We start from the raw sequence: 27,421 nt of genomic DNA on the forward strand, positions 1-27,421 counted from the left end.
TAGGCGTGTAGGCTTCAGTAGTTGTGGCTTGCGGGCTCTAGAGCACAGGCTCAGTAGTTGTGGCGCACGGGCTTAGTTGCTCCGCGGCATGTGGGATCTTCCCGGACCAGGGATCGAACCCGTGTCCCCTGCATTGGCAGGCGGATTCTTAACCACTGTGCCACCAGGGAAGTCCCTATGAGCACCTTCTTAAAGCAGAGTCTAGCACCTGCTCAATTTTGTGAGATTGCTACGGCTGAATTCTCTGCCCCAATCTAAAAGAGGAAGTTAGTACTGAGATGGGGAGATAAGATTGGGATTATCAGAGATCCGGTGGGCTCTTAATGCCTCAGCCTTTCAAGCATTGAACACTGAACACTGCCTGTCTATTAGGCACAATTAACCTCATTGGGAAGAGCCTATTGGCTGAGTCTTTCTGCCCTCTAGATTGTAACCTGGGGCAAGATAGATGCTGTGGGGCTGGGCAGGCACAGGTCTGTTGCTAGGAGACAGGATCCAGCAAGATTGGGCTCCAGACTCCAAGATCCTGGTGAGGTTTGGAGAACCAAATCACCCAGGCATCCAATCACAGCATTCCATCCCTCTGGACACAGTGATTGGTTCACAGCTGGACATGTGACTCAAATGGGCCAGTCAGAGGGTTGTTAAATTCTAACGTGAGGAGTTGAGGGGAAGACCTCCACCCCTTCCTTTGGGGCTTTAATCATTAGGATTTGCGTTTTGTTTTGTATTGTTTTTGCTTTTGTTTTTTGCCACTGCTTGGACTGAGAGGCGGCAAGGGAGAGAGCATGCCTGATGAGGAATTAGCAGGCTTGATGTTAGACCTAATTACAGACTTTCTTGTTTCTAAGTCAATAAAATCCCTTTCTGCTTGAGCAGATACAGCTGGGTTTCTGACACTTGCAACAAAAATACCCAAGACATTAACAAAATTTAGGCACTGTTTATTGAGCTGCAGCCAAGTGCGAGGCCCTGTTTTAAGAATGGTATATGAGGGCTTCCCTGTTGGTGTAGTGGTTAAGAATCCGCCTGCCAATGCAGGGGACACGGGTTTGAGCCCTGGTCCGGGAAGATCCCACATGCCGCGGAGCAACTAAGCCCATGCGCCACAACTACTGAGCCTGTGCTCTAGAGCCCGCGAGCCACAACTACTGAAGCCCACGCGCCTAGAGCCCGTGCTCCACAAGAGAAGCCACCGCAATGAGAAGCCTGCACACTGCAACGAAGAGTAGCCCCCGCTCGTTGCAACTAGAGAAAGCCTGCACGCAGCAACGAAGACCCAACGCAGCCAAAATAAAATAAATAAATAAATATATATATATATATATAAAAGAATGGTACACGCACATTTTATTTACTCCTCGTAACCACCCCATGAAGGAGGAACTGTTGCCATCCCCATTTTACAGATGAGGAAAGTGAGGGTCGAGCATGAAATCATTTGCCTAGGGACAGAAAAAGACAAGTCTGCTGCTTAGCAATGATTACCATTGACAAAATGTTTTCCTTTAAAATTTAATCTGTTTTCCCATGTTCAATACTATTTTACTCATCTTATTTCATAAGTCTTTTTAGTTTTTGTAGTTCATATGAAATGCCTTTTCTGGGGGGTAAGTGGGATATAGGAGGGATAGACATAAATCCATAGAATACATCCAGAATCATCATAATGTAGTGTCTTTCTGTACTGAAGACATCTTGAGTAAAGTTTCTGTTTTTTCCTGGCAACCCATCCGGGGGCTGGTCAGTTCCATTGTTAGAAAATGCTTCAAGTTGTGCTGAAATCTGCTTCCTTGTAACTCCTACCCATTATTTCTCATCTGATGTCTCGGTAGTTGAAACCATTCCTAGAACCAGGCAGGAGTACACATAATCCTGCAACTGGAGCTACATGGAATCAAAGCAAGCTTTCTGAGCTTCCTGGCAGGCAAGGCAAAAAGGGAAAGCTTTTTGTACATGTAGTCTGGTCAACAAGCAGACCGGCTTTACCAGGAGAGCCTAATTTTATCCTAGGAATCATTGTAGGATGGGTTTATTGCAGTGGTTCTCAACCAGGGGCGACTTTCCCCCCCAAGGGACATTTGGCAATGTCTGGAGACAATTTTGGCTGTCACAACTGGGGGGGGGGAGAAGGAATGTGCTACTGGCATGGAGTGGGTAGAGTTCAGGGATGATGCCAAGCACCCTACAATGCACAAGACAGTCTCCAACCGCAAAGAATGATCCTATCCAGAATGTCCATAGTGCCGAGACTGAGAAAGCTTGTTTTATCATGAGGCAATTCAGACGAGTGTCATCTACATCATTAGTGGAAGCAAGCAGAAGAGGTGTTCTGCCTCTAGCAGACCCTCTCATGGTCGACATGGATACCATGACTGCAGCCGAAAGGTCCATCTTGTCCCCGTGGGACCCCAAACTGGACTCCTCTCCTTCCTGTGGAAGTGACAAGCTGGTCTCACAGGATTGCTGCCCATGGGGAAAGGTCTCCTGGCCAGGCTTGAGGTTGGCTCTTAGTGGCCCATTGGATTGGGGGCCTTGGTCTTTAAAGGTCTGTCTACAGGGTCAGGGAACCGTGTTCATTCCCTGAAACCAGATTCTCAACAGCCTGCAGAGGCAGGGCCTCCAAGGCCCATCTTATCGTCCCAGACAGATCTGGCTTCTTGGTGGTGATTCATCAGACCCCAAGACTTTCAAGGTGGGGTGCTGTCCAAGGTACTAGTCCTTGACATACTTGATGTCCTTGACATACTTACCAGCTTCAAGTCTCCACCCCATACTCCTCCTTTCCACCCTTTTCATTCTGTCTCTGGCTGAACACCTACCCCCTTGGGCCTGATCACATGCTGATGACTTTTGTTGATGTGCCCCTGGACCCAGCTGTGATCTGGGCGCCAGCTGCCCAGCCAGCCAGTGCACCAACCATTCAGCTTCCAGCCTCTGCTCACAATAGGGGACATTGCTGGGCCATTCTCAGCATGTCCACCCTTTCATGCCCCCTCTGAGCCTCACCCAGTCTCTCAATTATTGAGCTCCATCCTACACCCTCCTTACCTTCATCCTCGGAAAGGAAGCTCTCCCTTCTTGACCCCCAGCCACGCACACTAACCAGTGTGTACATTTCTCATTTACAACAATCTAATGAGAGAGAGCTATTGTTTATCTCCATTTTACAGATGAGCAAAGAGAGGCTCAGAGGGGTCAAATGACTTGCCCAGGACTACTTTCCAGGACAGGGAGGAGTCAGGATTTGCACTCTGTCCATTCAGCCCCAGGAGCCTACATTCTCAACCTCTCACCACGCTGCCTCCGTTCAACACTGTAACTCCATCCTCCCACACCATTCAGAACTTTTGGCAGCGAGAATTCCCTAGCGGTCCAGTGGTTAAGACTCGGCGCTTTCACTGACATGGACCCGGGTTCAATCCCTCGTTGAGGAAGTAAGATCCCACAAGCCCTGTGGCACAGCCAAAAAAAAAAAAAAAAAAAGAATAAAAGAAAGAAAGAAAGAACTTGTGGTATCACCTGAACACCTTACAAGTGTCAGACCACCAAGCTTTTGCACAAACTGAGATGGCCTCCCTGCCCAAAGTGGGATGACACCCAGGGTCTGCGGAAATTCAGGGCTTCTCCATGGAGTCATTCTCTCCCGTACGTTCTCTCACCGACCCCACAGGCACCCTATCCTCTTTCATGGCTGACTGATGGAAAGTGGTGGGATGTTGCCAAAGTGGTGTTTATTGCTGGCTGTGGCATGGGTAGGTAGGGGTCTGGGGGGCCCGAGGGTCCACCTTCCCAGCCCCACAGCCCCACTGGCGAGGGGAGCCCAGGGGCACATGACTCTCCTGGAGGTCGTCCCATCTCAGCACTCCTGGGCCCTGGTACTTGAAAGCAAACTCATCCTTGTTTAGGGTCGAGAAGAAGCGCTGTCTACCCAGCGGGGGCTCCGAGTGGCTATACTTGCACTGTGGAGTCAGGGTGGGGAGCCTGGCAGGGCAGCCTGGAGGATGGCTGGCCCACCCTGGCCACCCTGTAGTTCCCGCACCACCTTGGGAACATCGAAGAGTGGGGAACGGCTGATGATTGGGTCCTGGGGAGGTGGGCAAAAGGGAACCCCAGGTTGGGCTGACCCAGGAGCTGGATGAGAAGCTGGAGAGAAAGCAGGTGGGCCCCTGGAATGACCCCAGGGCTGGGTTGACCGTAGGTGACTCTGAGCTAACCCCTGGCTTGGAGTATAACTGTGGCTGGTGATACGAAGCTGACCCTGACATGACCCTGGGGCTGAGCTAGAGATGACCTGGGACTGGGATGACATTAAGATGACCCTGAGCCTGGGGTGAGCCTAGAGTGACCCTGAGCAGACTTGACAGTAACTGAGTCTGAGTTGATGCTATAATTTTCCTGAGATAACTCGACACTGATTTCGGGGGTTACCTGCTTAGAGAGATACCCCTCCCCCTCCCTCACCCACGGTAGCATCTCCTCAGTCATGGCGGCTGGACCTATTCTGTGTGGCCTCAGCAGCTTCTGGTTCATGGTTAAAAAATCTGTTTCTGGAGATTTGGGAGGGGTGGCTGAGCTGAGGGGCTGAGGGGGGAAAGGCAGGGCCCAGGGAGAAGGGACATGGGAGACTAAGGATGGGGTGAGGGTTCAAGGGCGACGCCTGGGCTAGTGCTGACGTTGTCAGGGGAGGAGGATGGATTATGAGGCGGGGAGGATGGGGCAGCCAGGATAGGGCTGAGGACGCCAGGGGCGGGGCAAGGGTAGACTAGCGAGGGTCGGGGGCTGGGGGGGAGGGGTGGGCAGGAAGAATAGGCTAGCTGGTCATGGGGCGGAGCCAGAGTGTCCCAGAAGAGGAGGGGTAAGAGTCAGGAGAGGGCGGATATGGAGAGGGGCGGGGCCAGACCAGAGGGGCGGAGTCATGCAGCGGTGGGGCCATGACGGGGTGTGGGGGGGGGCGTTGGGAGTCACGATCACGAAGGAGTGGGGTTGTTCAGGGTCAGAGTTGGTAATCTTGGCTCAGGGGGTGGGATCTAGCCCTTCAGGAGGCGGAGCCAGACTCGGGCAGGGGGCGGGGTGGGATTGGCCGGGGGCGGGACCACAGCTGGGCCAAGGGCGGGGCTTCCGAGGTGGGTCCCGCGCTCACCGCCTGTGCCCTGGGGCAGGTTGCTCTGCAGCAAGCGGAGGTTGAGCTTTCGGCGGCTTCTGCATCCCAGGGGGTAAATAGTCTGTGCCCATGGAGGTCTGGAAGAACTGTCCGAGCAGCGACGGCTCCCCTAGGGTTATGTGACTCTGCAATTTCTCATGAGGCATGTGGCGGTTGGGTGGCTTGGTCGCGGGCAGCGGCTGTAGGACCACATGGCATCTGGGAAGCTCCCGGTGTCAGGGATGTCCCATGGCCAGGACGGAGGGCAGAAGTGGGCGCTGTGAGACCTTGGACGGCTCACACTCTCTCTGGGTCCTACGTGATGGCGCTGGGAGTTGGTACTGTTATCTCAATTTACAGGCAGAGCCACTGAGGTTTGGAGGGTTAAGCGACTCACCCTACTTCACACAAACAGATCCAGGAGATGCCCGCACGCATGTCAAGCTCCCTCCCACCTCAGGGCCTTTGCACATGCTACTATTCACTCTGCTTGGGAAGCCCTTTTCCCTGACGAGCCCTGCTGCCTTCTTCCCCTTCCTGCTGACCTGGCCGTGGAAGAAGTGCGTGGAGGTGGTGAGGCTGCCCGGACCAGGGCACCCATTTCCTTCCAGGATGTGCGACTCCGGAGTCAGGTCGTGGTGAAGAACAAAAGGCTCTGCCACTGGCAGAGTAGGTCTTGAGCAGCTCTGAGAGGCTGCTGTGGGAGTGAGGGGCGGGGCAGGCAGCAGGCTCTCACCTGGCTCCCGGGCATAGAAGTGTTCACCCTTGGTGGTCCTGTCGTGGAAGAGGCCATCTCCAGGTCGAATATTCACACAGTGGATGTGGGCTGAGGCCTGGGCCTTGTCATACCTGCAGATAAGGAGGTGGGAGAAGGAGGACCCATCTGATCTGGGCCCATGCAACTCCCAGGAAAAAGGAGAGAGGGACGGGCTTTCTAATGGCCGAGCTGTGGGGTGCTAATCGTGGGAAGTGTGGCATAATAGTGGGTCTTGCCTGTGGGTGATGGAGAATTCAAAGGCACAGCATTGGCCCTAGAGCCTTAGGTGACACATCCCACATGTCGTTGAGAGCCGTTTGCCCCATCTTAGTAGTAGGCCATGGTCCCTTTGTACCTGTCTGGGGGCAGAACCTGGGGCCTGTAGGCTTGTTTCTGCTCTGCACACATGGGCCCATAGCCAATCTTGAAGTCTCCCAGTTCTATGCTGGAGGAGGCCTGTGGGAGGACAGGGGTGGGAAGGGCAAGACCACCCAGCGCCCACCTCTGCTCCCCCCGCCGCCAGCAGCACCAGCCCAGCCTCAATTTACCCTCTTACACGTCAAGGCAAGTGGGCCTGGAAGGGCCTGGAACTGTCTCTGGTAGGAGGTGCTGTCATCCTGTCTCCTGTGCTCCCACTCCCAAAATAATAAAAAATAATGAGAACAAGGGTGTTCCTTGGTGGACTAGTGGTTAGGATTCTGGGCTTTCACTGCTGTGACCCGGGTTCAATCCCTGGTCGGGGAACTGAGATCCCGCAAGCCGCACGGTGTGGCCAATAATAATAATAATAATAATGACAACAAGAATAACTACCAAGTTTTGAGCCCAGTACCTAGGTTAAGTGCTTTGCACCTCATTTGGGGGGCCGATATTATTCCCCCCCCACCTGAAGCCTCCTTGAAGCTCGGAGAGGTCAAATAACCTGCCAGAAATAATAGAAATTCAGAACCAGGTGGAGTCAAATCCAACTGACAATCCGTGAACCCAGCTTGGAGGGTCTCTGACTAGTGATGTCTACCAGAAGGTCCTCTGTATCACAGAACTGGAAAATCATATTCATGACAGCGACCCTTTGTTGAGCGCTCAGTATTTGACAGGCATATTCTGCACTCGGGGCCCTTTCGGCTTCACCAATAACTATAAAGTGGGGCCCTGTTGTTGCACCCACTTTGCAGGTGAGTGAACTGAGGCCGGGAGAGATCGACTTGCTCAGAGTCACACAACTACTAAGGTCGCAGGGCTGGGGTGGTGGTGGGGGACACTTAGCAGATTTGTCTGACCCCAAACCAGCTTTCATGACTTCGGGCCATCGCATAGCACCCTGGAGAGATTCGGGAGACATGCCTATTATGTGGATGCGGAAACTGAGGCTTAAGGAGCTTCCAGTGTGTCTCAGCCTCTGCACTATTGACATGTGGGGCTGGATAATTCTTTACTGTGGAAAGCTCTCCTGTGCGTGGTAGGATGTTTAGCAGCATCCCGGGCCTCCAGCCGCTCCCTGATGGTACCGCCTTCTCCCTCCACCCCCACGCCCAGTCGTGAAGACCAAAATATGATCCCCAGGCATTGCCAAACGTCCGCCGGGCTGGGCACAGAATCCCCGCTCGCCATGAGAACCATTGTGTTGGGTAAATTGCCTAGCGTGCCCGGGCGCGCGCTCACCGAAGAGGCAGGAGGGCTCGCGGAGCTTCGGGCAAATGTCGTGGAGCGAGAAGAACTCCTGGTGCGCGCTGGGCGGGATGGGCAGCTTGGCTCGGTCGCGGGACGGCACCGAGTCGCGGTCGAAGATGAGGCGCGCGCCGCGGATCTGCTCGCTGGCGCGCTCCGGAAGCGCCGGCCTGCCGCAGTGGGCGCGCGCGGGGGAGAGGCCGGTGCGGGCGCGGGAGTCCGCGTGCGCGTGCAGGTTGCTGGCCTGCATGGCGAGCGTGCGCTCCCGTGCCAGTTCCCGCTCCCGCTCCCTTGACAGCAGCGGTGACGCGGGCGCATACGCGCAGTGCGTCTCCGACAGGAGCTCCTGGCCGGCCCAGCGCGCGCCCTGTTGGAAGAGGGACGCGCGGGGCGGCGGCTGGCACAGCGGCCCACGGGTAACGTTCCAGTAGGCGGGAAAGTCCCGGTGCGACGCGGACTGCTTGGCGTCCACGTGCAGCCGCGGGTCGGGCCCCAGCGCAAAGTGCGAGGCCTTGAGCAATTCCAGCCAGGACATTGGGCACGGCAGGAGGGTTCCCGCGGCCATCGCGGGACGCAGCGCCACCTGTGAGGGCACGGAGAAGGGACTGAGCAGGTGCCCGCGGGGTCAATGCTGCCTTTTACTCCATTCTCTGTGCCAGGCACTGGATATCATAAGAAACAGGTGTAAGGGATTCCCTGGTGGTCTAGTGGTTAGGACTCCGGGCTTTCACTGTGGGGCTCGGGTTCAATCCCTGGTCAGGAAACTGAGATCTCGCAAGCCGGTTGGCACGGCCAAAAAAAGAAACAAAAAGAAACAGGTGTAGCCCCTCTGCCTGCCCCCAGGGAAAGTAGAGCTGTAAGTCATCACTCATACGGCACTTACAGTGTGCCAGGCATGGTTCTAGGCCCCCAGAGGGGGTCCATCATTAACAAACCAAGAGCCTTGCTTTTGTGGAGATGGTAATGGGGCCCAGAGGAGACAAACAATAATGTATAAATGTAATCACATAACTTGCAGAGTCAGTTACAAGCTGATAAGTGCTGTGGGGAAAAAAGTCACACAGGGTAGAAGGATGGGGTTTCGGGTGGAAGGGTTGTAGTTTTAAATAGTCAGGGAAGGCATCACTGAGATGATAGTTGAGCAAAGACCTGGAAAGAGGGGCAGCGGGGCATTTGGGTATCTGGGGGTAAGAGCATTCTGGTCAGAAGAAACAGCAGGTGCAAAGGCCCTGAGGCTGGTGCAGAGAAACGGGAAGAGCTGTAGAATTAACCACTGCACTTGACAGTTTGCTGCCAGAACCCACTCTCCTCACTCGCAGTCAGTTGTCGAGGCCATGGCTCTCCGCTCCTTCATGTCTGGGAACCCACTTCCGTCTCTCTGCCCAACCCTGGCCACTGTCCCATCTCTGCCACACACCGCCTCACTGGTTTTCCTGCCCTCTGCAGTTGTCCCAGGTCCTGACTATTCTTTCTGTCCTCAAGCTGTTTGAGGTTTACACACCTTCTACTCATTTCTCTGGGCTTTTAGCTCCGGGCTCCCAGCACCCCACTTAGCCGACTGCGACTTTCTGGCCTTTGCTCAGAGCTGAGGTGTTTCCCTCACTCTCCTCTCTGCACCTTAGAGACCAGACCCTTGGATGCCACCAGCACCCCTGGCTTAGCCTCTTCTCTTGTGGGAGGCCCTCCTGGATCACTTCAGCCCACAGCTATTTGCTCATGTCAATTTCTTTAGAAAACACATATCAAAGGTTTTAACGCGGCAACCACTTCAGCGTGGAGGATTTGATGTCAGAGGCCGCTGATGTCCATTATCCCCATTTCCCCAGGTTTTCCTCCCTGTCTGCTATCTAACACTCTTCTGCACAGGATAGGCCGAACCGTCTGAGTCACTGTACCGCTTAATGCCACTCCAGGGCTCATATACCTGCAATGTAGCCTTAGAGACATCTGTGCTCTCCACCTCCAGCCCCAAGACCACCAGGAACACACAGGTATTTGAACACATAGGGCTTGTTACCTGTTGCAGCGGGGAGGGCGTACTCTATGGACCTATCAGACTTGGGCTCGTCTTAGGTGCTTCCTGGGAGGTTTCGGTAAGCGGGGCTTTGCTCTGTGTTGGATTCTTTTACCGGTTGGAAATTTGACTTCCTTTTTTTGAGATGTTCCGACAAATAAAAATAATATATAAAAACATCAGGACAGGGAAGGGGGGCGGGGAGATGGGAAGTTGATGCTTAATGGGGACAGAGGTTCAGTTTGGGGAGATGAGAGCGTTCTGGAGATGGACGGTGGGGATGGCTGCACGACAGTGTGAATGTACTTAACGCCACTAAGCAATTAAAGATGTTTAAAGTGGTCAGTTTTATGTATATTGTACCACAATACAAAAAAATTTTTTAAAGGAGAAAGCAATTTCTTAAAAAAAAAAAACAACTAACAAACAGATGAAATAAAAATGTAAGGGTGGTGAACCTGTCCCAGTTCATGGTGCCCTAAATCACCTACTGAATGGGATCTTCCCTTCCTCCCTCCCTCCCTCCCTCCCACCCTCCCTCTCCTCTCCCTTCTTTCCTCCCTCCCTCCCTCCCTTCCTTCCTCCCTCCCTCCTTTCCTTCCTTCCTCTCTCCCTCTCTCTTTCTTTCTTCTTTCCTTTCCATATAGTTGACATAACACTGTGTGAGTTTAAGGTATACAACATACCGATCTTTGATACATTTCTATTGCAACATGGTTGCTACTGTAGCCTTAGCCAACATCTCTATGGTGTCACATAACTATCACTTCTTTCTAGTGTCTGCAACAATTAACATCTGGTCTCTTGGCGGGTTTAATGTTTATAATACAGTCCTCTGGTCTGTCGTCCCTGTACTTTGAATTTGAGCTCCAGGACTTATGTACTCAGTGGGTTCCTTTTCACTAAATTCAAGCAAAGTGTTGTGTTGTCCACTGAGTCGAGGTCCCATTACCTGCTCCCTAGCCCAGGGCTCTGCTGAGGGCTTTGGCCCAGCCAGGTTGATGCAAATATACATTTTCCCTGCCTGCTGGGAAAAGGAGGACCCAGGAGTTTGTAGATCCTGGATGCTGTCAGGAAGCAAGGGGGAGAGGTAACACCCTTACAGAGAAACAATAATTTGGATCACAAAGTCTAAGGAATGAAGTAAGATTAAAGCAGCGACTGGCAAAGACACAGAAGTCATTTAGATTAGCCAGTAAATGTCTGGTTGCTGTTGTGAGTTGGACAATGTTCATGTTTTGTCTCTGTTCAGACACCATGATGGAGTGGGCTTGTTTTGTCTTGTTCAACCACGGTCACAGAGTGGCCTTGTCCAATGTGGGCGTTCTGTGAAATGCTGTGATCGCCAGGCCAGGCCCTAGCAACCACAAGGCCGGCTGTGAATGCCAGGCCGGTTCCTGTCTCTTTCCCAAAGGTCAACTCAGCCCTAACCCGATGGTGGCAGACACTGGGAGGGCGGGGCCCTGCCCACAAGACTCACCGCTGTCTCCTTGGTGCCTAGAACGGAGCCTGGTGCACAGCAGGCATCAGAGAAATGCCTTGTGTTTTTACAAGGTCCATGGGGACAGTACAGGCTCAAGAGAAGGGATCCAGTCACTCACGGAGCCGCTCCACAGCCCAAGGGGCCCCCTTCCCTCTGTGGGCCTTGGGCTTGGCTTGGACGTTTTCTGCTTTTTGTATGTGTGTGTATATAGTTTTTGTTTTAATTTTTTTGGCTGTACCGTGCGACTTGCGGGATCTTAGTTCCTCGACCAGCGATTGAACCCGGGCCCCCTGCAGTGGTAAGCGTGGAGTCCTAACCACTGGACCGCCAGGGAAGTCCCTGGATTTTTTCTGCTGATGGAGCAGTGTCCCCAGTTAGGGGGTTGGGGAGCACACAGACACCCGCACCCAAGTCTTAAGCAAGGAGGGCTGTGCTCGAATGTGAGGCTTAAAGAGTCTCTTGGATGTCTTGGGGAAGTCAGGCCCTCGGAAGGAGGCTGGGGCTCGGGGTCCAGGTAAGAGAGAATGGGGGCTGCCTATGGAGGAGGATGTGGGCTGGGAAAAAGTAGATGGATTCCGGGGATATTTTGGTGGCTGTTGGGACATGGGAGGGGCATACTGAGGTAAAGAGGTGAGAGTGATATCCAGGGCTGTGCCTGGGTGATGGGCAGGGGAGCCTCGAGATGGGAGTACAGAAGAGCAAGATGCCGCTGCTGTCAGTCTGATGTCAGTCTGGGAGTAGCTGAGTGTGAAGGGGCTTGTAGGATTTGCAGGGGAACTGTCCAGGGGGCAGGTGGGAGCAGTAGACAGGGCAGGATTGGAGAGAGATGGGGGGAGAGACCAGCAAAGAGGCGGCTAGGGAAATCGTGGGAGTGGATAGGATCTCCCAGGACAGTGCGGATGGAGCAGAAACAGTGAGCTTTTGACAGGGCGCTGAGCCCCACAGGCAACACTGCTTATTGAGAAGCTATTTTGTGCCACGCTGTGGGGATCTAGCTGTGACCAAGACAGATCCAAAGCCCTGCCCTGGTGGAGTTCACATTCTGTTGAGGAGAGACAAATAACTAGACAACCAGGCAAATAACTAGAGGACTAGGTTAAGCAGCAACATAGACAGTTATGTTAGGTAGTGTTACCAACTAAGAAGAAAAATAAGCCAGCAAGAAATGTGGGCAGGAAGTGCCCAGGAGGGTGTGCAGGGGAGGTCCCGTGAGAGGATGGCATTTGAATAAACATGAGGAGGAGGTGAGGGAAGGAGCCATGTGGGTATCTGGAGGGAGAGCTTTCCAGGCAGAGCGAACAGCACATGCAGAGGTCCCGAGTCAGGTATGGGCCGCAACTTCAGGGAACAGGAGGAGGGCAATGTGGTTGGATAGGAGTGAATGAGGCTGGGAGAGTGATAGGAGTCGAAATCAAGAGGAAATTTTTGTTTTTTTAAAGGAGATCAGTCAAGATCGTTAGTGATTAGGGACATGCAAAACAAAACCACGGTGAGATACCACTTCCCAGCTAGTAGGAGACGTGCCATGTGTGTCTCCTTACTGGTAAGCCAGCTTATCTTTCCCTGACCTCTATTGATTATTTTAGGCTCAGGAAAAATAGAAGAGCAGACGCAATCTTTCAAAGGAGGAAAGTACGCAGAGGCATTTCCTCAGCTGACTGGGAAGAGGAAGAAGAAAGCTGATGTACTATGAGAAGAGGATGGAGGTGGGGGGAGTAGGTGGTAAAGCGTACGTACGTTAGTCCGGACTGAGCCCATGCTGGCATGGCAATATTTTTGGATATGCTGGGTTAAAATGTATTATTAAAATTAATAGTCCAAGTGTTGGCATGAATGTGGAGAAACTGGAACCCTTCTGCATTGCTGGTGGGAATGTAAAATGGTGCAGCCACTGTGGAAAACAGTCTGGTGGCTTCTCAAAAAGTCAGACATTGTTACCGTATAATCCAGCAATTCTGCTCCTAGGTATATGCCCAAAGGAATTGAAAGCAGGGACTAGAACGAGTACACGTACACCACGTTCATAGCAGCACTATTCACAAGAGTCAAAAGGTAGAGATAACCCAAGTGTCCATCAACCGATGAGCAGATAAACAAAATGTGACGGAGCCAGAGCATGGAATATTATTCAGCCACAAAAGGAATGAAGTACTGAGACATGCACAACGTGGATGAACCTCGAAAACAGGGTCAGTGAAAGAAGCCAGACACAAATGTTCACATATGGTATGATTCTATTTATATGAAATATCCAGAACAGGTAAGTCCATAGACACAGAAAGCAGATGGTGGTTGCTAGGGGTTAGGGAGAGGAAGAATAGAGTGACTGCTCGAAAGAGTGACAGAGTTTCCTTTGAAGGTGATGAAAACATTTTAAAACTCTAAAGGAGGGATGTCTGTACAACACGTGAGTGTACTAAATGCCACTGAATTGTACATCTTTTTTAAAAATTATTTATTTATTTATTTTTATTTGGTGGCTCCGGGTCTTAGTTGCAGCAGGCGGGCTCCTTAGTTGCGGCTTGCAGGCTCTTTAGTTGTCGCATGTGAACTCTTAGTTGCAGCACGCATATGGGATTTAGTTCCCTGACCAGGGATTGAAACTGGACCACCTGCATTGGGAGTGCGGAGTCTTTTTTTAAAAATTTTTAATAAATTTATTTATTAATTTAATTTTTGGCTGCATTGGGTCTTTGCTGCTGCACGCGGGTTTTCTCTAGTTGCTGAGAGCCGGGGCTGCTCTTTGTTGTGGTGCGCAGGCTTCTCATTGTGGTGGCTTCTCTTGTTGCGGAGCGCGGGCTCTAGGCGAGCAGGCTTCAGTAGTTGCGGCTTGCGGGCTCTAAAGCGCAGGCTCAGTAGTTGTGGCGCACGGGTTTAGTTGCTCTGCAGCATGTGGGATCTTCCCGGACCAGGGATCGAACCCGTGTCCCCTGCATTGGCAGGCGGATTCTTAACCACTGCACCACCAGGGAAGGCCCGGGAGTGCAGAGTCTTAACCACAATGCCACCAGGGAAGTCACTGAATTGTATATCTTAAAATGGTGAACTTTTTGTTATGTGAATTTCACCTCAATTTAACAAAAAAAAAAAAAAAAAAAAGAAAACAGGCTATGCTAACTTTTTGAGAAAATGTCTTTGATTTTTTTGACCGGCTAGTCCATAGAGACTGCACAAAATTCAAAAGCTACAAAACAGTGCAAAGGTGAACATTTTAATCTCTTCCCAGTGACAACCAAAGAATGTTGCTCACTGTCTGGCTCTACAAGGACTGAGTCATTGGCAACTGCAGTCACTGACCTTCATCAAACCCTGACAGGAGTTCAGGGCCGAAGATCAGGAATGAGGCTCTTTCTGCTCGGGGAAAAACTGGCAGGACTTCAGATAGATATTTTCAGGACAAATTTTTTATGAGCCTGGATTCTTGCATCTTTCCAAACTAAGAAAAGCACTAAAATCATTAACTGCAGTATTTGTTCCTTGTGACCAGAAGCTACCTTCTCCTGAGATGTGTGATTACACATACCCTTCTCCAAAATCACACATATACTGACCTTCCCCCCACCTTTTCCTCAGACCTGTCTGAGGCTGTGTCTAGGGCTACAGTCCTCAGTAAATGCCTCAATAAAACGGAAACTCGGGCTTCCCTGGTGGTGCAGTGGTTGAGAATCTGCCTGCCAGTGCAGGGGACACAGGTTCGAGCCCTGGTCTGGGAAGATCCCACATGCCGCGGAGCAACTAGGCCCGTGAGCCACAACTACTGAGCCTGCGCGTCTGGAGCCTGTGCTCCCCAACAAGAGAGGCCGCGAGAATGAGAGGCCTGCGCACCGCGATGAAGAGTGGCCCCCACTCGCCGCGACTAGAGAAAGCCCTCGCGCAGAAACGAAGACACAACACAGCCAAAAATAAATAAATAAATAACAAAAAGCAAACAAAAAACCCCCGAAACTCACAGCTCTCACGGTGTGTGTTTTTATTTGTCAATACCAGCCGCCCAGTTATCCTCTCTGGTGCAATTCCAGTTATCAGATTCTCGTCTATTCTTCTAGAACGGTTCTATGCGTTTCCTTGACTTTTTTTTTTTTAAAGGGGAAGAGTTTATTTATTTATGCATTCATGCATGCATGATCTTAGTCCCAGGGACTGAACCTGCGCCCCCTGCAGTGGAAGCACAGCGTCCTAACCACCGGACCGCCAGGGAATTCCCCCAAGTTTCCTTGACTTTCTAAAAATGCCTTACATGATATGACAACAGCCATCCATGCTCCCTACAGACAAGAAGACAATACAGAAAGGGTGACGCAGAAAAATTAGAGAACTCCCTTCTTGGACCACGGCAAACAGGTTGGTGTTTTGCTTGGAATATTTTTGTGTGTGGGGGCAGTTGGTTACCTTTGAAAACTCGGGTAGCTAACTCCGAGGATCCACCTGGGTGCACAGGCCCTGGGGAGCGCACACGTGGCGGCCCCAAGGCTGCAAACTCTGTCCCTCCCAGCAGCAGACAAACGGTCAAGTGCCCCACAAACAGTCGCAGCCGCGCCTGCACAGACCGTTCCCGGGAGCGCGCAGCCTGGTGCCGGGCCCGCCCCCTGGCGCGGCGCGCTGACGTCGAGGTGACGTCACGGCGGATCGCCATGGTGGCCCTGAGCGGTCTGGTGTCGGCGCTGGAGTCCTATAGGGGCCGCGACCGCCTGGTGAGGCTGGGGTGGAGCGCGACCAGAGGTCTCGGAGTCGGGCCAAAGCCCCGAGACCCGGACACTGAGGCCAGAGAGGGAGCGGGGTCACTCACGATCCCCCAGGGCAGAGGCCCTGTCCCCGAGTAGTGGACATGTAGGTTGTTCCGGCCACCCCATCGTGACTGAACAGTTACAGTACCAACTAAATCCTCACGTCTGCGCATTGGGATCCGGCCGGATCACTGTAGCTGGTCGTTGGGTCCCAAACAATATCGTATGAGGATTTAGGATGTTGCAGGGCCCCCTCTGGCTGGACATGTAGGATCGGACTAGGCCACTGTAGTTGGTCCCTGAGTTGTCCCAAACAATCTCACACGGGAATTTAAGATTTTGCAGGGCTTTCCCTATGGCTGGATGTGTAGGATCTCACCACATCCCCTCTGGTTGGGTAGATTGTTCCTTCCAGGCCCCTGAGGTCAGACTCTGAGCTTGTCCCAATCAGTCTCTTACAGGTAGGCATTCAGGTTGTACTAGGGAATGTACCAGTAGCTGGGCATTCAGGTTCCAACCAAATCCCGTATGATCGGGTGTTCAGGTTCTAACAAACGCCCCCAAGCTGGACATTTAAATTGCAGCGTTTTTGCCATTACAAAGGTGCTGAAAAGGAATGACAAGTAAAAATAATATATAAAACAACAGGAAAAAGTATCTTCTGAAAAGCAGATGATACAAAGATATAAGGGTGGTGATGCAGACCCAGTTCGCCATGCCCCAAATCACCCACTGATTCCCAAATCACCACTGGGTTCCTTCTCAGTAAAGTAATAAAAACAAATGATCCTTTTGTCCACTGGGTTGAGGCCTGGTCACCTTCCCAATCCACAGCCCAGCCACAGAATTTCGTGCAGCCAGGTAGATGCAAATATATTCAATACATTTCCACCTAGCCCTCCTACATGCTGGGAAAAGGAGGATCCAGGAGGTGAGAAATGGGGGTTTCTTTTTCTTGTCCCCATCACATATGTCTCCAAAGACTGTGCCATTCAGTGACATGAGCCAATACTCTTAGTTTCCCAGTGCCTTTTGGACAATGATGTCATGTGTCTCCATTTATCCCACCTACAAGTATCCTTTTCAACTTTTGGCTTTTACTGGAAGTTTGTTGATGGAGACTCGTCCTCCCACTTGATCTTATGGGGTCCACGGCCAGGTCAGGGGTGATCCAGCTCAGTCCTGCCCCAGGGCCATGCTGACTGCTTCTGGTTTCCCACAGATGCGAACGCTGGGGTACTGCTGCCAGCTGGTGGGCGGGGTCCTGGTGGAACAATGTCCTGCCAGGTCAGAAGTGGGGACACGCCTGCTGGCACTGTCCTCCCAACTCAGCCACTGCAGGACCGTCCTGCGACTCTTTGATGACGTGGCCATGTTCGTCTACACCAAGCAGTACGGCCTGGGGGCAGAGGTAACAGGGCGCATTGGGCTGAAGGGAGGAGGTGTGGACCCCGGGAAGTCAGCGTCTTATGGACTGGTCTTTATAAAGGCAATCATGTGGGCAGTTTACTACTTTTTTCAATTTTACTTTTTTTTTTTTTTGGCCACACTGCACAGCATGTGGGATCTTAGCTCCCTGACCAGGGATGGAACCTGCGCCCCCTGCATTGGAAGTGTGGAGTCTTGACCACTGGACCACCAGGGAAGTCCCCAATTTTACTACTTTTGGAGACAATCCGATGTTCTCATTTCAATTTTAATTAAAAAAATTAGCTCATACGTTTGCACATCCCTAAAGACTACGTAATTAAAAAGTCTCTCTCCTTCCTGACCCTCTGGCCGCCAATTTTCCTCCTCAGAGGCAGCCACTGTTGTCAGCTTCTTGTGTTTCCTTTATCAGGTCTCCTGCACCTGCACAGGCAAATACACATTGCTTACATAAATAGTTGCATGCCATTTACACTCTTCTGCCACTTGCTTTTTTCACGTAACAGTACAACTTGGAGGTCATTCCATATCAATCCAAAAGAAGCTCCTTCCAGGAATTCCCTGGCAGTCCGGAGGTTAGGACTCCATGCTTTCACTGCCGAGGGCCCAGGTTCCATCCCTGGTCGGGGAACTGAGATCCTAGCAAGCCACGTGGTGCAGCCAAAAACAAAAACAAAAAACAAAAGAAGCTTCTTCCTTCTTTATGGCCACGTAGTACACATGTATAGCCAGATGGTGATTTACTGAACTGATCCCCTGTTGGACACGTAGATTAGTTACGTCTTGCCGTTACTACAACAGAACCGCATCATTTCACCAGTGGATCTAGAGCAGTGTTCCTCATCTGGGTGGTGGTACGATCTTGTGCCCCCCAGGGGATGGGCTGAGAAGCTGCCCTGGGCCAGCCTGGCTGAGTCATGCCCCCTTCCTGGGCTGCCCTGCCCCTGCTCTCCAAGGGTCTCCTCTCTGACTCACTTACTCAGATGCTCCCCCATTCTGCCCCAGTGCCCGTGGCCTGATCATCCCCAATCTCAAGTGTTTCCCTGGACTTTCCTCCTGCTTTGACACCCATCTCTTCAGCTTCCTGTGCATCCCCCCCATCTCCTCTGTGAGGACTCCCCTGAGTCCCCAGGCAAGGGGTGGGGGGCTCCCTGCATCTCCTAGGTCCCTTGGCCAGAACAAGAACCTCTTTTGTTGGTCCCCACCCCTGCTCCCACCTCCCGCCCCGGTGAGAATCTCCTCCCCAGCGTAGGGCCCGGACCTTGCTGCTTCTCAGGAAACACCAGCGGAATGAGCACGTTGGGGTCGGGGTGGGAGGCCCCGTCCTCACGGAGGGGTGAAGTGTGCCAGAACACCCCAGAAGGCCCCAGACAGGATGGCGGAGCTGGAGTGGGATTCAGAACCCAGAGGGAGGCAGGATCACAGCTGGCCAGTAGGAAGGAGGCGGGCAGCGAGCATTGGTGGGGCCTTGGTTGGGAGGGCGGGGTTCCTGGGACGACAGAGAAGAGGCAGAGGGTATGGCAGGCAGTGAGGATGACGAGGTTAAAGGTAGAGAAGTGAAGGCGACCCGGCCAGCTTGGAAGCCTTGAGGGGGCCGGACCCTGAGGGGCGGAGCCCAGGGTAGAGGCTCCGGCAGCCTCAACTGGCCCTGCCTCGCTGGGCAAGCAGGGGTTCAGGACTCAGGGTTGGAGGGCATGGGATTTGCAACTCAACAGCCTGAGGCCCATCCCTGTATGAGATGGGGCAGCTGGCAGCTTCCTCTAAGAGCCTCAGTTTGCCTGTTTGCAGGGGTGGTGACCCCTTTCTGCTTTGGGGGAGCTGACCCAAGCCTTGCAGTGTAGTGCCTGCTGGAAGTTGGCACCGGGTGTGTGGCAGCCCACCCGGCCACCCTGATCTGCCTGCTCAGGGCTCCCTGTGGGGCTGCCTCCCCTGCTCCCCTCGCAGGGTCCTGTACCAGACACCCACGCACAGGAGCTAGGAAGGCTCTGATGCAGGGTGTCCCAAGTTGTCCTACACGGGAATCACCCGGGGACTTAAAAAAATTTCCTGGTGCTGGGGCCCACCCCAGCCTTGGTGAGGCAGAATCCCTGGGGCTGGGGGCTGGGTGTGGCGTTTTTGAAACTCCTTGGGGGATTCCACTGAGCGGCTGAGTTCAGACCCGCCACTCCGCTGGGCAATGTTGACCACACTGCTGAGAAATCAGGCCTTTGTTCTCCTGCAGTGCCAGCTACAGGCCAGCCTGCCAGGCCTGGACATTGCCCTGTGACTGCCACCTGGCATGGCCTGGGCGTCTAACATGGGCAGTGGGTAGGTCTGATCCTAGGTCCATCCCCCCATCTCTCCCGGTCCTGCAGGAGGAGGCCATCTTTGTCCGCTGCGTGTCTGTCCTGGGCAACCTGGCTGACCAGCTCTACTACCCCTGTGAGCACATCGCCTGGGCTGCCGACGCCAAAATCCTCCACGTGGAGTCTGCGCCGTGGTTAACACTGAGCACAGCCCTCTGGGGCCTCTCCCTGCTCCTGGGGATTGCTAGGTAAGCAGCGGGGCCGCCCGCCAGGGGGCTGGAAGGGAACACCCGAGATCCCCAGGCTGACGGGAAGACAGGCTGGAGGCGCGGGGGTCTTTGCCTCCTCTGCTTTTCCTCCTCACCACCTCACTGTCTCCGTCCCCTATTGCCGCTGAAACAGATTTCCACAAACTCGGCGGCTTCAAGCAACACAAATTGATCATCTTAACAGTTCTGGAGGTCGGAAGTCCAAAATGGGTCTCACTGGGCTAAAATCAAGGTGTGGGCAGGGCTGAGTTCCTTTCTGGAGGCTCCAGAGGGGAACCTGTTTCCTGGCCTTTTCCAGCTTCTAGAGGCTGCCTGCATTCCTCGGCTTGTGGCCCCGTCCTCCATCTGTATTTTGTTTTTTGATTTTTTACAATTTTATTTATTTATTTGGCTGTGTTAGGTCTTTGTTGTGCGCGGGCTTTCTCTAGTTGCGGCGAGCGGGGGCTACTCTTCGTTGCGGTGCACGGGCTTCTCATTGCGGTGGCTTCTCTTGTTGCGGAGCTCGGGCTCTGGGCGTGTGGGCTTCAGTAGTTGTGGCTCGCGGGCTCTGGAGCGCAGGCTCAGCAGTTGTGGCGCACGGTCTTAGTTGCCTCGGGGCCTGTGGGATCTTCCCGGACCAGGGCTCGAACCCGTGCCCCCTGCATTGGCAGGTGGATTCTTAACCACTGCGCCACCAGGGAAGCTTTTTGATGTAAGCTCCCCTCGCAGCCACAATGGCTGTCGTGGAGCTGGCCCGTCCCTCTGGGCATTGGCCTTCCTCGCGTGATTGGGCAGCCTGGGCTGGGCTATGGCTGCTCTGAGGCTGCAGCGTCTCCTCAGGCTGCCTTGTGACCTCCGGCCCCAAGAGACTGAAGGGGCAGCCTTGGTTCCCTTAATTTTTTTAAATAGACTTTTTCTTGGGGGCAGTTTTAGGTTCACAGCAGAACGGAGCCGGAAGTAGAGAGTTCCCATGTACGTACCCCCTACACACACACAGCCTCCCCTACCATCCACACGGCACCAGAGCACGGCGTTTGTTACAGTCGATGAACCGACGCTGGCACAGCGTAATCACCCCACGTCCATGGTTTACATCAGGGTTCACGCCCTGTGTTGCCCGTTCTGTGAGTTGTATCCACCAGTGACGTATCATACAGAATATTTTCACTGCCCTAAACATCCCATTTTTAGGATGAATATGCTCTGCCTGTTAGTCCATGCATTTTTAGAGCTTCTAGTTTTCCCCTCATTTCTCTGTATGTGATGTGAGCAAGGGTGTGGGGCTTGGGAAGCATTTCGTGGGTGCTCATGATGACCGGGGGTTCCTAAGACCCCAGGGTGCCGGAGAGTTATGTGGGAGGTTGTTGAAATGTAGGTGCCTGGCCCAGGCTCCCAGAGGTTCTGATTCTTCAGGTCTGGGGGCCCAGGAGCATCATTTTGCCTGAGTCCCCCTGGTGGCTCTGATGCAGAGCCACTGACCTCACTGAAGGTGCTGCCCTCTGTCCCATCCCCTCAGGGAACATGTCAACTGGATGGGTACACAGTGGCTGGGAAGATGTGATCAGGCCCTGGACGGACCTCTGAGTCAGGAAGCCTGGCTGAGGTCAGCTTTCCAACTGGTGGGACTCGGCACATTCACGTCCCTGCACGCCCCACAGCCCAGGCTGCAGGGTGCAAGGGCTGTGCAGAGCAGCCTGGTTGGACACCACCAGGGCCCCAGAGTCCCCAGGGAGCTCTAGAGGATGCCCATCTGATGGCCGCTTCCTCAGTCTGCAGACACCAGACCTCGGGGCCCAAAAGGTCATCTAGTTTCACCTCAGACAGGTCTGGCCAGTGTCCAGGGTGTGTGTGTGGGGGGAGGGGGCAGGCCTGGCGCCCATCTGGACCCCATTTCCCTGGTGAGCCAGCCGAGGCGCAGGGAGGGGAACAGCTTCCCCAGGCCGGCTGTGGGCCAGCCTCGGTGTCCTCATCCACAGAGGGGTGGCTTCCCAGCTGGGCCATCAACCCTGCACGTGGCACAATGTTCTTTTGAGCTGTGGTCCTGGGGCCAGTGGTTCACAGTGGCCGGGCTGGAGCCTGACTGGCCAGGTCAGAAGCACCGGACACTCCCAAACCTGCAGCCCAATAGGTGGGGGGGCCTGCCTTAGGGATGAGTCCCCAGGAGCTTCCGAGGCACGGCTGCTCTGGCGCGCCAGAAGGGCGCAGGACAGATGGAGCCATTCACTGGCGAGGCTGGCAAACTTTACAGGGAACCTGTGGCCACAGTGGCAGGCGGGGCCTCCCCTCAGGCCCCTGCGCACCCCACCCGGCTTCTCCAACCCCGTCCTCTGTGGTGTTGCAGGTCCCTGTGGATGGTCCTGAAGCTGAGACAGAGGCTGAGGAGCCCCCTGGCAGCCCTCACCAGGTACGACGTCCGGGGCTTTGCCCAGGAGACAGGCCGACTTCTTCCTGCAGTCCGGGTACCCCAAAGGGTCTCCCCAAGCCAGGGAGGTGCTCAGAGTCACCAGCGATGAGCCCCGCCCTGTGCAGGCCCCGTTGTTGGGGGGGGCATGATGTGTGCCACATCGAGGGGCCTTGCTGCTGCCTCCGGGTGGATGTAGCACTTTTACAGATGGGGAAACTGAGGCTAGCTGCAGGCCCCCTAGGCAGGAAGTGGCAGAGCCAGGACTCCAGGGCTGAGCCTTCACGGCCGTGCCCCCGTCAGGGAGGATGATGGGAGATGGAGTCCGTTTGCTGAGGACCAAGGTCAGTCACTATCTCATCCTGGGAGAGAACACGGGGTAGGGCCACTCCCAGCACAAGCCCAGAAGCTGCCCACACCCCTGCCCAGCTCCACGGGCTCAGGAGGACGGAGGTGTGGACCTGAGACTCTCGCTCCCGCCGTGGGCAACCTCTGGCGAGTGTGACCTGGACGCAGCCCTGCCAGTCCTCCTCCCTCCCCAGCACTCCTTGCCCTGCCCTTGTGGGTGGGCGGGGGGCGCCCGGGCCTTCCCTGAGCACCCCCCAACTCTGCTCCCACAGCCGGCTGCCCCAGGGCAAGCGGAGGGACATGGAGGCCCAGATCCGGTCGGAGGCGCTGACCCTGCTGAGCAACCTGGCTGACCTGGCCAACGCGGTGCACTGGCTGCCCCCGGGCATCCTGTGGGCCGGCCGCTTCCCCCCGTGGCTGGTGGGCCTCCTGGGCACCATCTCCTCGCTCCTCAGCATGTACCAGGCAGTCGGGGCCGGCGGCCAGGCCTACGCCGCCCCTGATGGACCGGGGAGCCGGAACCCTGACGGCGGCCCTTCCCACGGAGCAGCGATCGCCGGGGAGGGGCCAGGTCTTTAATTGAGCAGATCAAGGCCAGGTGTGGGGAGGCGCGGCCAGAGGATGCGCAGAGCAGCCTGGGGCACGAGCCCCCAGAGGGGCGGGTGTGTGTGGGCGGAGTGGGTAGACCCCGAGACTCGGTGCAGTGGAACAGGCACCCGCAGGCCGGAGTCCTGTACCCAAAAGGCGAGCAGGGGAGCCGGGTTGGGATGGCGAGCGCCAGGTGGGCCTGAAGAAAGTGAAATGAGAATCAATTAAAGGCGGTGGTGCTGCTGCGAGGCCAGATGTGAGAGCTTATTCCTAACGCCCCGGTCCCTCCTGTCTGCTCACTCACACGCCCTCTCTCCCGGGCGGGCGGGGGTGCCCCTGGGCCTTATTTTAGGGAGGGTGTGCAGGTGCCCCTGTGGGCCTGGGTTCAGCCTCCTGCAGGCTGGAGCCGCAGTGGGAAACCACACTTCCCCGCCCGCCTTTGCAGCATCCTTGGCCGGTGGTCCCCTCCGACGCTGCCAAGCGCGGCCCGCCGACCCTGAGCGGCCCTCAGCCATGGAGGGCGGTCCTCCCTCCCCGCGGGCTCGGGCACCCCGGGCGTGGATGCCGCTTCCACCAGGCTGTGCCCGGGTCTCGTGCTCCTGGGCATCACGGGGTGCCTGTCATGGCCGAAGCATCTCACAGCCACCGCTTGGACCCAGAGCTGCCGTTGTCCGTTCAGGGCTGGTCTGAGCATTTCGTGGGCTCCGAGCATCTCTGGAGACGCCCGAGGCGCCTGTCTCCCAGCTCGTGGAGAGCACGGCAGGCAGGACAGGACGAGCTTGTTTTCCAGTCTGACGTTTGAGAGGCCACACACATGTGGCCTCGGGTGGCCTCGGCGGGTGGTGGGTGGCCCACATCTGCCCCTGGCTCTTGCCTGTGACCCTCCACATCTGAGTCCTGGCGGGAAAGCGGAGGGAATGGCGCTCTCCCTCACAACTCAGAAGCACCGGGGAGACCCAACGCACCGGGGGCGTTTACAGTCCCTAAAGCCTCACGTGCTTTCAACCACATTTTGTTCTTTTACAAAGAAGGTACGTGGCCAGGAAAAGCTGGGGTGGCTGCAGGGACCCCACCAGGCCCCATCCAACGGGGGGGCTCCCTCTGGGCTAGGGGAGGGAGGAGGAGGAGGGAGGGGGTCCCTCTTCCCTCTGGTAAACGGGGGGCACGCTCTGCCTTCCCAGCACCCAGAGGCACCAGCGACATTAGGGTGGGGGTCAGAGCGGCACCTGCCTACCTGTCGGGAGACTCGGTGAGTTAACACCTGGAAGGCAGCGTGTTTGTCAGGGGACCACGTGAACACCTGGACGTGTAACACGGCAGGTCACAGGTGCCCCAGGAGGCTGGCATCCCCCTCGGGCCTGGGCAGCCTGGGCAGCGGGGCGGGGACGCAGCTGACGGCCTCAGGCACAGCTGGGTGGGCTGGTGACCAGGAGCCGGCTCCAACTGTCGTGTGGCCACACCCTGCCCCGTGCCCTTCCCTGGGCTGGCAGCTCAGCTGCAGGTTGGGGTGAAGCAAGACAATTCCAGGGGACCGGCCCCGGCGCGGGACTCGGGGAGCGCGTGTTCCGTCAGGGAGCAGGGAGGCTGAGGGGCCCCGCCTTGTCGAGGAGGCTGACGCCCCAGGACCACAGGGGCGGCCTAAGTGGGAGGGGACCGGCCAGGGCCGGAGGACCTGGCGGCATTCTCCGCACCCTGGCTTCGTCAGCGCTCCCCCTGGGGCCACTGTAGCCACCTTGGCGCTGGCACTGCCTCCAACTTTGTCCAGATGGAATCACTGTCTGTCTGGGGCTTCCTCACCGGGAACAGAGCAGGCTACCTGGCCTGGGCTCTCTCTGTGCAGTCCATCCAACCACTGGTTTGAGCTGGTGCCCAGCGGGGGGAAGGTGCTGTCACTTGCCTGGGAGGTGTCTCCACCTCCCTACATTCCCCACCCCAGCCTCGGGGCAGGGGGAGCAGTGCACCCGGCAGGAGAGGTGACAGCGGCAGAGAGCACTGCTGTGGTGTCCTGGGCCCACATGGGAGGCACAGGGCATCACAGGCAGGCCCTGGGCCTGGTGTTCAGGCCTCCTAGTGCAGCAGAGGGTCCGAGGCTCCTCTCCTCCCCGCCGCCCCGCCCCGAGAGCACGCTGCAGCACCAGCCTTTGGGCAGGTGATCCTAAAACAAAGTTCCAAAGAACCGCCACTCCGGTCAGTTCATCTCAGACACGTTTATTGCTAGAATCAGGTCTTAAGTTCTAGGGCGGTTCCGACATATATCACAGTGAGGAAATGCTGCCATCATTGTAAAAATAATTGTCGGGTGAACTAAGGTCATGGTCACGATTAACGTGCACAGATCCCACAGAAATAGGAACATCTGCTCGACCCCTAACTTTACAAATAAGACTGGACCCTACCGGGGAGTGACCTCGGGGTCCTGGTGAGATGTGCCCACGGTGCTGCCCAGCTGCTGGTACCACCCGGAAATCTCCTCTGCTGAGATCCACGCGGGCTCGAGCTGCTGATCGCCCGAGGAATCCTCTGGGAGGGTCACAGCGTCACAGCGGATCTGTGGGTGGCGCTCGCGGCCCAGCAATGTCCTCTTCACAACAGGACAGGAACTTAAAAGTCAACTTTTCTAAAGTGCTCTGATGCGTCTCAGTACAAAACACAAACACTGATTACAGACGTGGCACGTGTCCTGGGGCGGGGAGGCTGCTGCTCCTTGCTGCTCGCTGGTGCCGCAGGCCCTCGGGCAAGGGCGAGGTGGGGGCAGGAAACAGCTCTGGAGAGGTCCGGAACCACTGTCAGTTCCTTGTCACTGCTGGCTGTGTCACCTCGCACCGGGTGCCCGGGCTCCTGTTCCGTCAGGACTCAGTCTTCCCGCCAATGCTTCGGGCTGTGGGTTCCACTGGGGAGCCTGGGGTGCAGGAAAAGGCTGGAATGCCCCGCCCTCCCGCCTGGCACCCAAGCCTGCACTTGGCCAAAGCTGGAATGTGGGTCTGACCCAGGTACCACCCTGGGACTGTTCGTGGACGTGCGATGCCATCCCCGACACCTACAGCCTCGCCTCGAGGCTGGACCGGCGGCCTTCTCCCTCCTCCTGGGTGTTTGCTGACAATAAGCTGCGACAGCTCACTGGACTTGAGGTGCCCGCGAGGCGGCCGTCTGTGCACTTGCTGGCAACAGTCACCACCCAGGCCACGTGGGTCCCTCCAGCGTTCCACCCCACTGCCCTTTGTCCCAGCATCTGCCCGTCGGCTCGGGACACCAGCCCTAGGGGCTCCCCCCCAGCAGCCCTGGAACAACTGGCCCATCTCATGGGGATGGAGGACCCTCCACCCGGGGCTGGGACCCTCGGGTGCGTGCCAGCCCTGGCTGAAGCTCTGGACTTGGCTTCCTGGGCGCCTGGTGTTCGAGAGGCCCGCAGAACCACGCTGCCTTGGTGAGGCGCCTTGGGAAAGCACCGAGTTTGACAAGAGCAGGTTTTAAAAACCTCCACCACATTAAAGTGAGCTACGGTCAGTCCCTTCCAGGTCAGCCCCTTTCAGGACGAGTTTCTGCACCTGGAGGACCCGCCAGGCAAGCCATCAGCCAACCTCTCTGGCTGCCCAGCCCTGTGGCCCTGTCCCGGGAGAGCTGTGTGCCACCCCTGGCTGGGCTCATGTCTTGGCCTGGAGGTTCACCATGAACCCACTCCTGGAAGTCAATTCTGCCTGATTCTGTGGACAGAGCCAACACCACTGGGCCCCTTCTGGTGCCATAATGACTCGTTCCAGGGTCTCCTGGTGGCCACGGAGCCCAGCCTGGGCCAGCAACTCCTCAGGCCAGGGTCTGGCCTGTTGTCATGCTCTAGGTGGAACCACCACAGTTGGTCACTACCTTGCAAACACAGCCTGGAGTTGGTCTCTCCTCTACCCAACTGGGGCGCTACGATGACAGCTCCATGGGTTAGCTTTGGTTCAACCCTCCGTTAAAAACTCTCCTTTTTGTATTAGAAAAAATAAGTTTACAAAGTTGCCCAGGCACCACTGCTAATCCTACAGAACCTCAAGATGGCAGGCCAACGCTGCCCCGGCCTGGTGGTGGTTGGCAGAGGTCTACTTGGGAAGGGGAGAGGGCCGCGGGGCGCGTCCCCAGAGAGCGCAGGAAGGGGTCTGCATCCTGAGCCACGCCCCCTAGAAGAAGATGACATCTTCCTTGCTGGCTTCTTCCTTGTCGAGTGGTGTGGAGAACAGGGCCACGGGTGGGAAGGATGCCCCCCAGGCCTTGAGGGTGAAGTACTCGTTGGGGACATCAGCCGGGACCGGGCATGGGGCTGGGAGGCAGGAGTCTGGAAGAGAGAGGGGGCTGTG

At 55.5% G+C, this 27,421-nt stretch overlaps 3 protein-coding genes across 10 annotated transcripts in view; 1 reads left to right on the forward strand and 2 right to left on the reverse strand.

Annotated features, from left to right (window-relative positions):
- Positions 1-1,323: 1,323 nt before the first annotated feature.
- On the reverse strand, positions 1,324-8,133 carry SAXO5 (stabilizer of axonemal microtubules 5). Its single transcript, XM_067733984.1, is given in 10 exon segments — positions 1,324-3,962; positions 4,465-4,550; positions 5,144-5,187; positions 5,189-5,343; positions 5,689-5,798; positions 5,880-5,992; positions 6,256-6,356; positions 6,449-6,535; positions 7,125-7,140; positions 7,559-8,133. Coding segments are annotated over 10 exon segments (1,515 nt in total). The 3' UTR covers positions 1,324-3,734.
- On the forward strand, positions 7,905-23,335 carry PEX11G (peroxisomal biogenesis factor 11 gamma). Of its 4 annotated transcripts, none has more exons than XM_067733983.1 (6): positions 7,905-7,984; positions 15,337-15,406; positions 17,012-17,200; positions 19,572-19,750; positions 22,092-22,154; positions 22,772-23,335. In XM_067733983.1, the coding sequence occupies exons 3-6, from the start codon at positions 17,012-17,014 to the stop codon at positions 23,076-23,078; spliced, it is 738 nt and encodes a 245-aa protein (XP_067590084.1). In that variant the 5' UTR covers positions 7,905-7,984; positions 15,337-15,406; the 3' UTR covers positions 23,079-23,335. The 4 variants fall into 4 exon arrangements, with proteins under 4 accessions (XP_067590084.1, XP_067590083.1, XP_067590082.1 ...); XM_067733982.1 differs by lacking the exon at positions 7,905-7,984 and adding an exon at positions 13,007-13,254; XM_067733981.1 differs by lacking the exon at positions 7,905-7,984 and having other exon boundaries at positions 15,192-15,406.
- Positions 23,336-25,279: 1,944 nt separating this feature from the next.
- ARHGEF18 (Rho/Rac guanine nucleotide exchange factor 18) overlaps positions 25,280-27,421 on the reverse strand; it is a 68,345-nt gene continuing 66,203 nt past the window's right edge. For all 5 annotated transcript variants that reach the window (XM_067733986.1, XM_067733985.1, XM_067733988.1 and 2 more), the window contains one exon: positions 25,280-27,399. In XM_067733986.1, the coding sequence (XP_067590087.1) occupies positions 27,245-27,399 (155 nt within the window). In that variant the 3' untranslated portion in view covers positions 25,280-27,244. The remainder of the gene's footprint in view (positions 27,400-27,421) is intronic.

Source organism: Pseudorca crassidens, chromosome 3, assembly GCF_039906515.1.
Source record: "Pseudorca crassidens isolate mPseCra1 chromosome 3, mPseCra1.hap1, whole genome shotgun sequence".
Lineage (NCBI taxonomy): Eukaryota > Metazoa > Chordata > Mammalia > Artiodactyla > Delphinidae > Pseudorca > Pseudorca crassidens.